Below are 13,951 nucleotides of genomic sequence, written 5' to 3'. Positions count from 1 at the left end.
ATTATTCCCACAAAAGTAAATCACCCCCGCAAGTGATTTTTCCAATGTCTGATTGCAACCATTTTTCAAGTGGCAACCCTAAACCTTCCTGGGCATTTAGGACCATTTTTCAGTTGTAGTTTTCAGCCATTCTGCTTTCATAGGAAAGCTCAAAGACCCAGGCAGTTGATCCTGCCAACGATTTACACAATCTCACCATTCAAGTTGAGGGGCCAAACAATCTCTTTTTTTCAAAAGATGCTGGGGGGCAATTTTAATGCTAATGAGCTGACCAGAAATTCTCACTTGAATTATGAACCTCATGGTTCTAAAAAGGGTTGGTGCTAGGACTACCCGCGGGAATAGGCCTCACAGGCGTACTCTCTGTTTGCCTTCGCACTTCCTTTAAAACCAATTCAGGCGATGTGCCAAAACTCGAACGCTCTCTTGCCTTACAGTGCATACCTGCAGCTATCCTTGGGCAGCTTCCAGCTGATCTCAGAATCAACATCGATCAGAGATGTATCCCTACTCTTAGGGGTACCCTCACTCACCGTTTTAGGCTATGTACCCAAGTTTGACAGGCTCTGTGGACAAACACCACTGTCCTTTAATAACCATGCTCATATTGGAGTTCCCTCCTGAGCAGGAATCTCGGTCTAAACTAGACTCTTTACACTCGGCCACTGGCCAATTGGCGATACCGGTAACTCATAGGCAAACTCAGGCCGCGGAACTCCCATTCCCAAACCTCCAGAATTTTACACCCTTGTGTAACTACTACCACCCAGTGAATTCCTAACAGGATTGCTGGCTGCTGTCCTGCAGTATGACGAAAGGATTGCAGCTCTTCTCAAATTCTTAACAGAATCCCCACCAATTTTGTCAACCCAACAACGAACACAATGTACAAGGCAGTAACAACCCAGGTAAGCATAACCCACCTACCTCATTACAATCATCCTCACTGTTCACCTCTGTGAGGCAGGTCCACTTCACAACAAAATGACAAAAATGTTACTCTTTATTGGCAAATACAACAAAATCACAGAGCATCCCACTTCTGACACCATTTGTAGCGGGACAACTGACTCCTTTTGTGGCAGACCAGCAGACTGACTTGATCGGAGATGGAATCGACCTGGCCTAACCCCACAAATATATTTATTTAACCTGACGCAAGAATGAGCGGCTACCCAAACGCAAGGGGGGGGTATCAGTTAAGGAACGGTGAACTGTGCCTAAGTCTACCACCGCTCTGTGATTAAGTAATTGATTCCTATGTCAGTAAAGATTACAATAAATGCCAATACAAGTAACAAAAGACTGGCCTAAATCTCACGTTGACCAGTGATTTCAAATGCAAATATACGATTGGTTTATTAAATATCAGAGCTTCAGTTATAGTTTACACACAAAGGCAATTAATTATGTAAAAATGATCCTCACGGGTAGGTAGTCCTATGTGGTCAACTGCACTGTGGACAACCGCGCCACTGTATGTGATTAATTAGGAAGCTTGTTATCCTCAACCTACACCGGGTTAACCCTCACAGTAACCAGGGTAGCCCTCACAATAACCAAGGTAACCCTCACTAACCATGTAACCCTCAATGACCAGGTAACCCTCAATGACCAGGTAACCTTCAAGTCAATAGGTAACCTTCAAGTCAATAATATACCGTAGGCTTATAACTGATGAGTCTTGACTACACAAGCAAAGGCAACCTTCGCAATTATAAAACACAACTGGGTAGACTTTACAACAATAATCCCTACTGCCTTACTAAGTAACACAGTTCCCAAACTGCAACATGATTCAAGGTGACTTGAGTAACCCTCACCTACTTAAAGCTGTTATTAAATAACATTGCGTCAGTTGATTAAGAAGGTGGTTATAATAGTCCTCACTGGACTCTAACGGAAACCTGCACCCAGTAAACCCGCTCAATGAGGAAAGCAAGATTTAAGACCAGGACTGCAACCAACCGTCGCTTTGCCAACAAGCATGGAACAAAAGCACACGATCCCTCCTGTCTTGCTGCGCTAATTCCCTAATTAACTGGTTCATACGGGTTCCCTAGCCCTGTAATCCAGCATGGCTTATTAAGCCATTTACGATTAAATTTGAATAAAATCGGGTACACTGAGTTCTTTAAAGTTACGTGAACATAACAAATTGAATTCTCCATACTAAAACCAATGTTGCTATACCTCGTGATTCAGGGCAAGCTTTTGCTTAGTTACGAAAGAGACGCCTTGCACCAATACACTGTTCTCAACGGATAAGAACGACACAAAGGAACCAGTCCAATCCAGAGATGGTGGTCGCTATGCAAAAGCTTGCCCCGAATCACGAGGTATAGCAACAGTGTCTTTAGTCTGAGGAGGAGGCGGAGGCGGAGGAGGAAGAGAGATTTATATGGCGCACTTATCCGGGAAAACTGCAAGGTGCAATTCCATTCCATTATTACCCCTGCTCACTGGGCCCATCAAGCATTCCAAATACCATCTCAGTTCCCTGTGGAGTATACAGCTCGATACTGCCATTTCGGCGCAACACGCCTAAATCAACCACAATAACCATCTCTGCCCTCACAGGTACCCAACTGCTCCTTGGTGGAGAGAGGCAGTGAGTGACAAAATGCCTTGCCCAAGGACACACGCACAATCGTGCATGACCCCAGGCTGGATTCGAACCCGCAACCCGCGGCTTTACCCGCCAACTACGAATCCGATGCTCTTAGCCACCAGGCTACGGCACTCCACGGCTCCAGGTGCAATGTGGTCCGATCGCCTGACTTTATCAGTCACATATGCGATCTACAAAATGTTCATGGATATACATAAACTTGCTGCGTAATGACAGTTCTCGCTCGCTTTCTACCCCATGCCGTCATAATGGAGACACAAGTGTCCAGCCGTGAGCGAACAATCAAGGCCTACGTGGGCTTTTAGTAGGCAGGCAAAATGTATTTGCTGACCCCATTAATCTTGAACTTAACGTTTCAGCACACAAAAAAGTATGCTTCTTCTGTTTCCGTGTCGGGATCTATCTTGTCTGGTGTCACAAGACTGTCACGTGGTTGGACTCTAGGCTGTCAAGTGCGCAGGCGAGTCAATAGGTTACGTTGTTATCACAGTGACTGTGCTTAAATAAAGGGGTGGTGTATTTGCTGACGCACAGGCGACATTGTCAGTGGAACTGCACAGGTGTCGTATACCATCCCGTGAAAGGTTTCCTCAAGGCCTATTCTACGCTGAAGCGTAAACAAGGTTAGTTTCAAGGCCTGGTCAGCCAGCTTAAAAAGTTATTGAGATGAGTGATGGGACGCGCAAGAATCTTTATTTCCGGTTGTGCTCTCGTCATCATTATTCTGGGTCACTGCTAGGCCTAATTTTTAACATGAAATTTAGTGAACCATATAGGAAGGACACAGAAAGAGTTTGAACTGCCCGGGCTATAACATCTGGCCAATTACTGGTTTGTGGCATGCCATAGTGTCCATAGCCAGAGCGCCGCGAGCGCTTGCTATCCGTTCCGAGCGGAACAAAAGAGGGCGTGGTTTTTTGTTTTTTTTACTCCTTTGGGGGTGCAGACCACTCATTCAAGTGAGAATTTCTGACCAGCTCATTAGCATTAAAAGTGCCCCCACAGTATCTTTGGAAAAAAGAAATTGTTTGGCCCCCAAAATGGTGAGATTGTGTAAATCGTCGCCAGGATCAACTCCCTGGGTCTTTGAGCTTTCATATGAGGGCAGAAGGGCTGAAAACTACGGTTGAAAAATGGTCCTAAGTGCCCGAGAAAGTTGAGGGTTGCCACTTGAAAAATGGCTGCAATCAGACTTCGGAAAAATCACTTTTTGGGGGGTGATTTTGTTTTGTGGGAATAATTAAAAATGTAATTGGTTAACCCACAAAAAATTGAAAAGAAATTGAAAGATAAGTGACCAGACAAGAATTTCATTTGTGTTTCAGAAATCTCAGGGATGTTGGCGTGCATGCTATTGGGCCCTGAACGGTGCTGAGTTTACACTGTTTTCAATGGGGCTTGAATTAGTGGACTGGACCCTTGGAGATCAACGGCGCGTTTAGCGCGGAGCACGCCGAGTACGCGTAACGACTTACAACTATCTGTCTTTTTTTTTTTTTTTTTTGCTGCTTGGGGGTGCACTTCAACTCGGGGCGGATACGCACCATCCGTTTCATAACCACGAAACCCTTTTGTAACCTGTCATCGACGCCGCAATTTTTCGCAGGTAATCTGCATACTGAGGTATAGAGAACCTAGCTTCCAGTAGTAGGCAACAGTTTGTTGGCCAGCCTTAGCCAAATTCGTTCCAAGTCTTTGAACACTGATGTATTGGAGGGAGGAGGAAAAAAAATTACAAACTTTGCATGGATAATGAAACGGGGTCGCAAGATTAAAAGTTTTATACATGATAGCAAAAGAAGGTCTTGTATCAAAGATAGTTCTCTCTCTATTTCCTGACCACAGCAATAATTTGTATTTAATTGCAAGCAAAACACTTCAGGTATGCTAGGACATTACTGGCCCCACTTGTCCGGCTATGCAGTACTCGGGTATTTTTTAGAATGTTTTTTATTATTCGTCTGACTCAGGGGCGACGATCATTGAACACTTTGAAGTGCATGTACTAGAGTTGCAACTCCTTCTGTGTCCTTCCACTATAAGTGAACGAAGAGTGACCAAAATTTGGTGTCTTTTCATTGCACTTTTGTAACATAATTATGTGGTGATATACTGGCATGGGACTATGTATCAGCCATGAATTCGCCTTAGTGAACAACCTCGGGCAAAAGGTTGTCAAGGGCTTATTATTTTAATTGACCGGCTTTGTTTTGGCTCCCAGCTTAATACACACTAACTGCCGTTACTGGATCTGGCTCATTTTGGGTTTCGTTTCAGCAGCCATGATGCGCTTCGCAGTAGTGTTTCTGGTTAGTGTCCTGGCCCTAACATCGGCCAGCATCGACTTTCAGGAGTACTCCGCAGAAATTATCCAACGCATCAACTCTATGGATACGACATGGAAGGTATGGCAGATGACTGTTCGATGCCGAATTTTCTCCATTTATAAAAAAAACAAATAAAACTTGTCTCAAATCTGTTTACAAGCCACAGTGTGTATGAACAGTGTTCAGCTATTCTACCTACAGAGAACTTTCCGCTGGAAAAACTGAAAACAAAAACATACTGGAAAGCGAGTTTAGGCCTGAACATTTCAAATGCAGCAATATTTTTCTTGTTATTCTTTGGCTCCAGGCTGGTCCCAATTTTTTAGGCGAAACCCTGGAGTCAGTTATCGCTCGTCTAGGAGTGAAGTACCCGCTTCCGGTGGAGAAGAGGCTGCCTCTGTACTTCCACGAGGACGTCAGTGACATCCCCATGACGTTCGACGCGCGCCAGAAGTGGCCAAAATGCACAACTATTTCGCTGATCAGGGACCAGGCAGCCTGCGGCTCCTGCTGGGTATGTTTTTTTGGAGTCACTCTCTCAATTTAATATAATGAGTCTCAAGTTGCTATAGGGCCGCATTTAAGTTTAAGGCCTTTGAAAGAATCCCTCAGGATGTAAATGAAATGGAACCAACATTTTTCGACCACACAATGTCCATGTCTATCAGGTTGCCAAACTTTATTGAGTAATACATCAAAACAAAAACCTAATCTACACTTTCTCACGCACACTGAATTATGAAGCAAACTTTAACATTTTGTACGTTCCAGTCATACGCTTTACCTCTACAACGTTATGTTGTCATTATTTGCTATTTTACTTATACAATTCACTAGAGTTTGCGTACGCGGCTCCATTTTTGCACTGCATGTGCAAAAACTGCTTGCCTTTTCTAAGCATCGATCTTCAGCAGCGGCCACTGCTGCACCCAGGATTTGTTGCGGGGGCACGAACTGGAATTTAACCCCAAAATAGCTCACGATGCTCAAGCCCCCTCCCTCAGTTGTGCCACAGGGGACTAAGATTTACGATTACAACAGAGCTAATCGTTCAAAGAGCACCTCTAAGGAAAACGGGTTTTACCCCTTCAAATAAACAATGAAGCATCCGAATTGACCGTAGTGTAATTTGTCTAAGATGTAGGCGCATGTACCTGGGATTTAAGCCCCGAGCCCCTCCTACCTTGGGTGCACTATTTGCAATGGTAAAGAAAGCCGCAATGATGCTGACGGTATTAATAACGATGGTATTAATTGCTAAAGCAAATCTAAAAGTGGCAATTTATTTCAAGCAACTGACACTAACAGATCGTCTTAATTAATCTCGTGTGCTCACCTTTTTATGTCCACTTGTTCCATGTATTTCAATCATGTTTTTCTATTACATGTATTAGGCTTTTGGTGCAGTGGAGGCCATGTCGGACCGTGAGTGCATTCACAACAACATCCAGGTGAACATTTCTGCCGAGGAGCTGAATTCCTGCTGCAAGACCTGTAGCCTAGGGTAATTACGCCTGTTTCAGACAGGTGATCTTGTCGAGTCGTGCTGAACCAAATTAAAAGCAAATTTTGGATTAAGTACTGCAAAAGTTCGACGTCTGAAACAATTAGGAGCAACAAGGCGTGCTAGCAGGCGAAAGGTCGACACCTGGAGGCGCTCGGAACGACACTAGAACGACTTGGTTCCCGGCGTCGCTCTTTTCGTGGGCAAAACCAAATGCAAGTGTATGTATTAAGTTCGTCTGTCTGACAGCAAAGGTTGGGTCGACCCCAGTTGCTCCTAATTGTGTCAGGTTCGGTGCGACTGTAGAACGCCCGTCTGAAACTGGTGTACGAGGTCTTTATTTAACCATGTAGGCCGCGAAGATGGTGTGGAAAATGCGAGAGAAAAAGAATTGACGGTGTTAGGCATGACGTTTTTATGCATTTCAATCATAAAATGAAGGTAGTTACGCTACTCCCAGCGTTCCTGTCTTATGCTTCATTTTTGACATTGAAACCGCTTGTGTTTCTGTCATATTCGAAATTAATACAACTCTTTCTGTGTTCCAGTCAACAAAATACACTTTCAATGCTTGTCCAGCAAAACACGACTTCTCATTTAGCTAAACACTTCAGGGTGGAAACCAGGCGAAGCAGGAGACCGAGACGAGGCCGGCTTTGTCTCCATCATATCTCCCTAAAAAATCTATGGAAACTTAAGTCGACCAATATGCTTGTTTCAAGATGCGGTGGGGGGTTCCCTAACGCAGCTTGGGAGTTCTGGAAGACCCATGGTCTTGTCAGCGGAGGCCTGTACAACAGCGAGAGCGGCTGCCAGCCCTACTCCATTCCGGGCTGTGATCACTACGAGCCCGGTCACCTGAAGCCCTGCGGACCGGTGGTCCCAACTCCACCATGCCACCACACCTGCCGGACGGGCTACAACGTCACCTTCGACAAGGACCGGCACTTTGGTGGGTAAACCAAAGCGGCCTTGAACACAGTGGCGTAACTATTGGGGGAAGGGAGACGCATGTGCCTCCGGTCCATTATGTACACAAACCTATGTGTCACAGTTAATTTGCTTTCGTTAAATAGCCCCAGAAATTTCTCCCCAGTTTAACAACGTTCAACAGAACATGATACTTTCAAGTTTCCTTTCATTTCTTTTCGACAGCTTCTCATCAAACAGATGTTTATTTTGGTAAGAGCTATTGCCTAGATCCTTGATTGGGGAAATTGTCTTTCCATTATGGTAAGCCTTTTAGCGCAGAGCGTACGGTATATTGGGCATCTCTTCACACTCGTGCTTTATACAAAGTTGTTTTATGATTCTCTTTCGTAGGAGGGAGAGTTTACAGTGTTCATTCAAAAGTCAAGCAGATACAGAAAGAGATAATGATGAACGGACCTGTGGAGGCAGACTTCACCGTTTACGCCGACTTCCCCACCTACAGATCCGGTAAGAACTAGTGGCGTATCCAGGAGGGGCTGGAAATATTAATTGGATCGGGAATGCCTCTCTCAAGGAACCTTTTGTAACGGTAAAATGAACCTTTTGTAACGGTAAAATGACAGCTGTATAATGTATATATTTATGCTTAATAAACGACAGGCGTTTACCAACACAAAACGGGAACCGCGCTCGGAGGACACGCCGTCAAGATTCTTGGATGGGGCGTTGAGGGCGGTGTGGACTACTGGCTGGTTGCCAACTCGTGGAACCCAGACTGGGGAGACAAAGGTGATTAAAAAGTAACTGTTTTTGGCTATGACTTCACCGGTTTTGCCTTTCACGAGTAATGTCATTTCATAGTCGTAAGACAGGGCAGACTTTGTGGAATCGGGTTGAAACCCATGAACCAACCCCGCAAAATTAATACTGCAGACTGTAGTCAGGGGAAATCAATTTATATATGTACATAAAACTTTCATGTCAGCGCCCAAAAGAGTGCGCTGTCATTACAGTTGTCTTGTTTGGTGCGTCTCCGCCGACAGATCAAAAACAAAAATGCCGCTCGAGTTTGAGGAAATAGTGAGACTGAAAAGCTGGATGATATTGTCCAAAAATTAAATAGTTTAATAGTGTAAGCCAGTCCAAGATTATTGTTCGTGTAACCGACTTGGAAAAACAGCTTGCCGAGGCCGAGGAACAGCCTGCAAAAGTGCAAGACAGTGCACAACCTCTGACCAACGCGGTCCAAGATGGTGGCGCCCATGCCGATGTAAACGCGCCCCTCAGCCCTGGTTCCAGTAGTACCTGTAGGACCACATCTGAGGACATACAGGCAGATTTTTCACTCCATTAAGGACTTTCTGCAGCAGATTAAGTTGCCGAGCGACTTCAAACTGAACGATACAAAGACTGGTGTCAAGCGACTAGACCAGTCTTGGTGCAATTCACTTGTCAAATCAGCCCGCTGCGTGGAGATGACGCTGAAACTACTGACCGTCCTTTCCAAAGAAAATACTGATCCAACCGAGGAGGATTGGGCCGCACTCTTTGCCGTCCAAATTGCACACATGCGGTTCCTTCAGGAGGATTATCAGACAATCCTTGTTTAAGGTCAGTTTATAAAAGTACCGCTAAGATCTTCGCACACTGCAGAAAAACACCAATGCGTTTTCCAGTGCAGCACAACTCCGCCAGGGCACAGGCAAACACAGGCAACCTTGGTAACAACTCTAGGACCCCAGGTCCGTATGGTTGGCGTACTTCAAACTCTCGTGGTGACAGGACGTGGTGACAGGTACCGCTCCGTCTCAAGTGGTGATCGCTATCGCTCCTTCTCTGGCAGGAATTTTGGAGGCAGGGGACAGTACAGAAACGCGGACTATCATGATCACACGTCAGACGCTGCCGACAGCCCAACCATGTACACTGGTACTCTTCATTGAGTTGTGAGTTAGGATTGTCCATTTGGTGCCTTTGGTCATACTGTTCACAAGTTTTCTTGCTGTGCCCATGCGACACTACATTTTTCATGTGTTACTCCACAACCTTGTCAAGTCACATGTCACGTTGGAGGGATATTGGTACTTCAGACAGTGTAATTTCTGGTTGTCAGATGGCGTGCCATTGCTGTTGCCTGGGTCACCTCCATACCTAAATTTACCCAATCACAGTATCACACCGAAGCAACAGATATTCGTTTCCAACGAGATACGTGAACTTTTACATGTTGGTGTTATTGAGGAGGTCAGTTATGAGCTGCACTGTGTCTCCCCATTTGTTGTGTACCAAAGAAATCTGGATCCTACAGAATAATTCATGACCTCAGGATATTGAATGGGTTTTGTAATTCTCCTAAGTTTGTTAATGAAAGTATTGAGACAGTTGTTGATTTAGTGCAGTCTAATGACTATGCAATCATGGTTGACATTAAAAATGGGTTTTACCATGTACCAATCTTACCCGATCACCAAACGTACCTAGGTTTCTCATGGAAGAACAAGTATTATGTGTGGAAGTGTCTTCCCTTTGGGCTTAGTGGTTCACCATATTTTTTTCTGTAAAGTATTTAGACCTGTTGTAGCACATTTGAGATAACTTGGGTAAAGACTTGCCCTTTATGTGGATGATTTCATCCTTTTTGAAAATGATACAGAAATTGATAACTTCAAGGACATACTGCTGGACACTTTAAGCTCCTTGGGATGGCACATAAACGAGACAAAATCTGTGTTAGTTCCGTCACAAAGTGTTCAATACATAGGCTATGTGATTTCAACTCAAACCAAAACCCACTATCAAAATTCCATATTCTCGAATTAGAAAATAAAAGAAAGATCTTCAGCGGGTATTGAGTGCACGAACAGTAAAAGCCAGGGTACTTGCAAGAATTCTAGGCCAGTGTGTATCTATGACCAAGGCCATCCTTCCTGCAAAATTGCTCCTCAGAAACGCATACAGACTTCTTGCAACCAAGGAGTCTTAGGAGGATACACTGATCATGAACAACTCGACTTACTCCGATCTCGAGTGGTGGTGAGATGCAGTAGGCATATGGAATGGTCGGATCGTTGCCCCACGACAAGTAACTGCACAGGTGTATACGGACGCCAGTGGAACAGGTTAGGGGGCCTGGTTCCAAACCTACGAGGCAGCAGGCTTTTGGACAATGCCCATGAAGTTTGCATCGATAAATTATCGCGAACTAATGGCAGTTATTTCTGCGCTAAAATCCTTCAAACATCTTCTGAATGGCAAAAATGTACAAACTACAGTGGCCTACATCAATCATCTCGGAGGGCCATTCCCCGATCTAACACAGCTTATGACATCAATTTGGTTGGAGGCTCACGAGATGGGGATAAATTTGAGTGCTCGCCACTTTGCAGAACCACTACACACAAGCCGACAGGTTGTCAAGACTGTCCAGCATGTACGAATGGCAACTTCATCCCCAATTGTTAAACAATTCCTAAACAGGATGTGGGGTCCCCACCACGTGGACAGATTCGCTACAATGACGAATGCGCAACTACCAGTGTACAATTCCTTGTCCTCGGGAGTGGATGCTTTGGCTCAGGACTGGACAGGTACAAACAGTTTTTGCAACCCACCATGGCGGTTAATACCACGCGTCCTCGACAAGTTGGAACACTGCAAAGCGACTGCTACTCTGATTGCACCCTTCTGGCCACAGCAACACTGGTTCCACAAATTACAGACACTCAGCGTATGCGCACCGATTCCGCTGCCCAGGAAAAGCAGGACCTTCATTCATCCTACTGCTACCCCCGAGCCAAGGCGAAACCCAAAATGGAAGGTTATTCCTGGCGGATCTCTAGACAAATAAACTGAAGTCCGATGGATGGTGCGACGTAGCCGCTACCAGCTTCTCATTCCATTGGGCCCCGTCAACCTTACAACTGTATGATAGGCTGCTCGCTAAACTAAGGAGATTTTTGTCTCGAAAGCGGCATATCTTACCCCCCAGTCAAGCATGCTGGGATTGCTAACTTTCTGTGCTCACTGGCACAAAACAGTGAGCGGCCCGACTCTGTGCTCAAGTCAGCTATAGCTGCATCCGTGGACATCCACACATTGAAAGACTCATTGGTCAAGTCCTACACAACCAAACCCATGGAACGGTCCCAAGTCATGCCAGTGAGACCATTCTAGGATTTGTTCGAATCGTGCAATGACAATGACATTCTGCCCATCAAAAAACGTTTGTTTGAAAACCATCACGCTTTTGGCTCTCACGCTAATGTTACGTCCTTTAGACATAGCACCAAAGAGTCTACAGCTTGACAGTAAGACTTTGAGCTCGCAACAAATTGTCTTCTCTGTAGACCAGATCCAGTATCTGCAGGATGGCAGTTTAATGCTGAAATTCTTTGGCATTAAGAATGACACTTCCAGAATGGGCTTTGAGGTCCACCTCCCCGGCTCTCAACAGGAAAGTTGACCCGTGTGAGGCACTCAAGGTGTATATTGCTCGGACACAATGCCATCGGCCTTTGCAAGGCTGTCCCGTGTTTTTAACCTTGACACGTCCTTACAGGCAAATGGATGCACTGTGGCCAGTATAATGAATGAGGCAATTGGACTTGCAGGTCTGCACAAGCACGGGTATACTGCTAAGTGTTTTCGGCCAACTGGTGCAACCATTGCCATACAAACCAAGAAAGACCCAGCTGAGGTGATGAAAACGGGCCGGTGGAAAATCCAGTCGGTGTTCTTTGACCACTATGTGCATGCAAAAACGTCAGCATCATACATCGAGGACATTCTGAACTCGTAAACTATAGCATGGACAGTGGTGTTTTCTCTCTATGTAAGCAATGTTAAATCACTTTCCGTGTTACTTCATTGATTTCTCAGTGACGTAAGTTTTTCACAAAACTGTAGTCAGGGAAATCAATTTATACATGTACATAAATTTTCCTGTCAGCGCCCAAAAGAGGGCGCTGTCATTACAGTTGTCCCGTTTGGTGCGTGCGCTACAAAAAACCTTGTAAATGTGCTCCTATGACTGTACTCTTGAATGGATATGGCGGACGACGTGCCTTACGAGAAAGCCAATGTTAAATCAATTTTCGTGTTACTTCAATGATTTCTCAGTCTAGCTAGTTTTATGAAGTTTTGTCACAGTGAAAAACGGTGTCATGGCTGCATTGTGCACACCGAGTAAACGCCAGTCGCGTACTTTAGGAGAGAGACCCAATTGATGGAAGTAGAATCTTCATGTGAAACCGGATAACCAGTAATCAGGTCCCACGTGCTAGCTTTCGATCAGGGATAGTTCATTTGTGTATTACATCATAACGTCATCTCCTGCAAAACAAAATAGCAGTCGTTGTGAAATATGAACCTGCATTTCAGGATATGAACGATGTCGTGTACTAGTATTTACATTTTTAAACGGTGCTCTTGCATTTTACTTTACTAATTCTTCAAAATGTGATATCTCGATTTGCTGTTAGGCTACTTCAAGATCAAGCGCGGGGATGACGAGTGTGGCATCGAAGACGACATCAATGCTGGAATCCCAAAGAAAATGTGATTCTAATTTGGAATAAAGAACAAACACCTCTGCTTAGAAAAAGAGATTTTATTCTGAATTCTGTCGGCTTAAACCACAGTATTAATGTTTTAAATTTGGCACCTCTTATTAAAAAAAAAGAGATTTCATTCTGAATGTTGTCAGCTTAAACCAAAGCATGGATTTTAAAATTTTGCGACGATATGATTGCTGATGGTAAGTAGTGATCACTGATCACTACTGGATGTGCCCTTTTTTTCATCACGGGGAACTAGTCGAGAGACGTGACTTCGATGATGTCAATTAAGCTCCCAAAATAGGAACCTCCATTATTGTCATGGTCATCAGAATCGTAGCATAATTTTATTGTTACTGACTTATTATTATTACCTTTTATTTCCTGCTATGCAAAGGCGTGAAATCTTGGCCCAGGAAGGGGTGCTTTGTACCGTTTGTGAAAGAGATGTGCGGTCACAAGCGACCTTGGATTGGGCAGTTGGGATAGTCAAACACTTCCGAGGACTTACCTTTCCGCTGGTTTGGGCATGACTAGCAAAATGTCAAGTAAAATGGTATACAGAGTAAAAGGAAATTGCAATGATCAATGCGTTTAGCCTCATCCCACCTAAATCAAATGCAAAAATTGTGCTTGTCATTATTGATCCCAGCAATGCATATCCATCATAATCAGGTTCAGCGCTGTTGGCTAGTACACGCAACTTCAGCGTAGAGCATAGAGAGTCTTTCAAACATTAATAAGCACGCTACCTACTTTTTACCCTGGCACTGATGGAGTCCCTATTCTGAAATAGTCTAATCACCGGTAATTGACGGGACCGCATCGACACATAAGCTTGAGACCATGTAGTACATCTTTTGCACAGTGCTGTCTAGAAAATATTATTGCCTCTAGTAAATTGTCACTTAATTACTATAAAAGCTGGCCTTGGCGATAAAAAAGAAAAATAAACAAAACAACAAAATATGAAGCCTTTCTTTTGGATTCGTTCTCCTTG

General features: G+C 44.4%; 1 protein-coding gene across 2 annotated transcripts; it reads left to right on the top strand.

The window, feature by feature from the left end:
• Nucleotides 1-3,106: 3,106 nt before the first annotated feature.
• LOC110979509 (cathepsin B-like) lies at nucleotides 3,107-13,540 on the top strand. Of its 2 annotated transcripts, none has more exons than XM_022235353.2 (8): nucleotides 3,107-3,255; nucleotides 4,913-5,037; nucleotides 5,267-5,473; nucleotides 6,354-6,463; nucleotides 7,186-7,415; nucleotides 7,787-7,903; nucleotides 8,057-8,185; nucleotides 12,877-13,540. In XM_022235353.2, exons 2-8 carry the CDS (start codon nucleotides 4,915-4,917, stop codon nucleotides 12,954-12,956), a joined length of 996 nt encoding a protein of 331 aa, XP_022091045.2. In that variant the 5' UTR covers nucleotides 3,107-3,255; nucleotides 4,913-4,914; the 3' UTR covers nucleotides 12,957-13,540. The 2 variants fall into 2 exon arrangements, with proteins under 2 accessions (XP_022091045.2, XP_086989826.1); XM_087133700.1 differs by having other exon boundaries at nucleotides 3,141-3,255; nucleotides 4,910-5,037.
• The last annotated feature ends 411 nt before the right edge of the window (nucleotides 13,541-13,951 follow it).

The sequence above is a fragment of the Acanthaster planci genome, linkage group LG02, assembly GCF_054643075.1.
Source record: "Acanthaster planci isolate LZ-2023a linkage group LG02, COTS_SCS, whole genome shotgun sequence".
NCBI lineage: Eukaryota > Metazoa > Echinodermata > Asteroidea > Valvatida > Acanthasteridae > Acanthaster > Acanthaster planci.
This window is presented reverse-complemented; position numbering and strand designations above follow the sequence as displayed.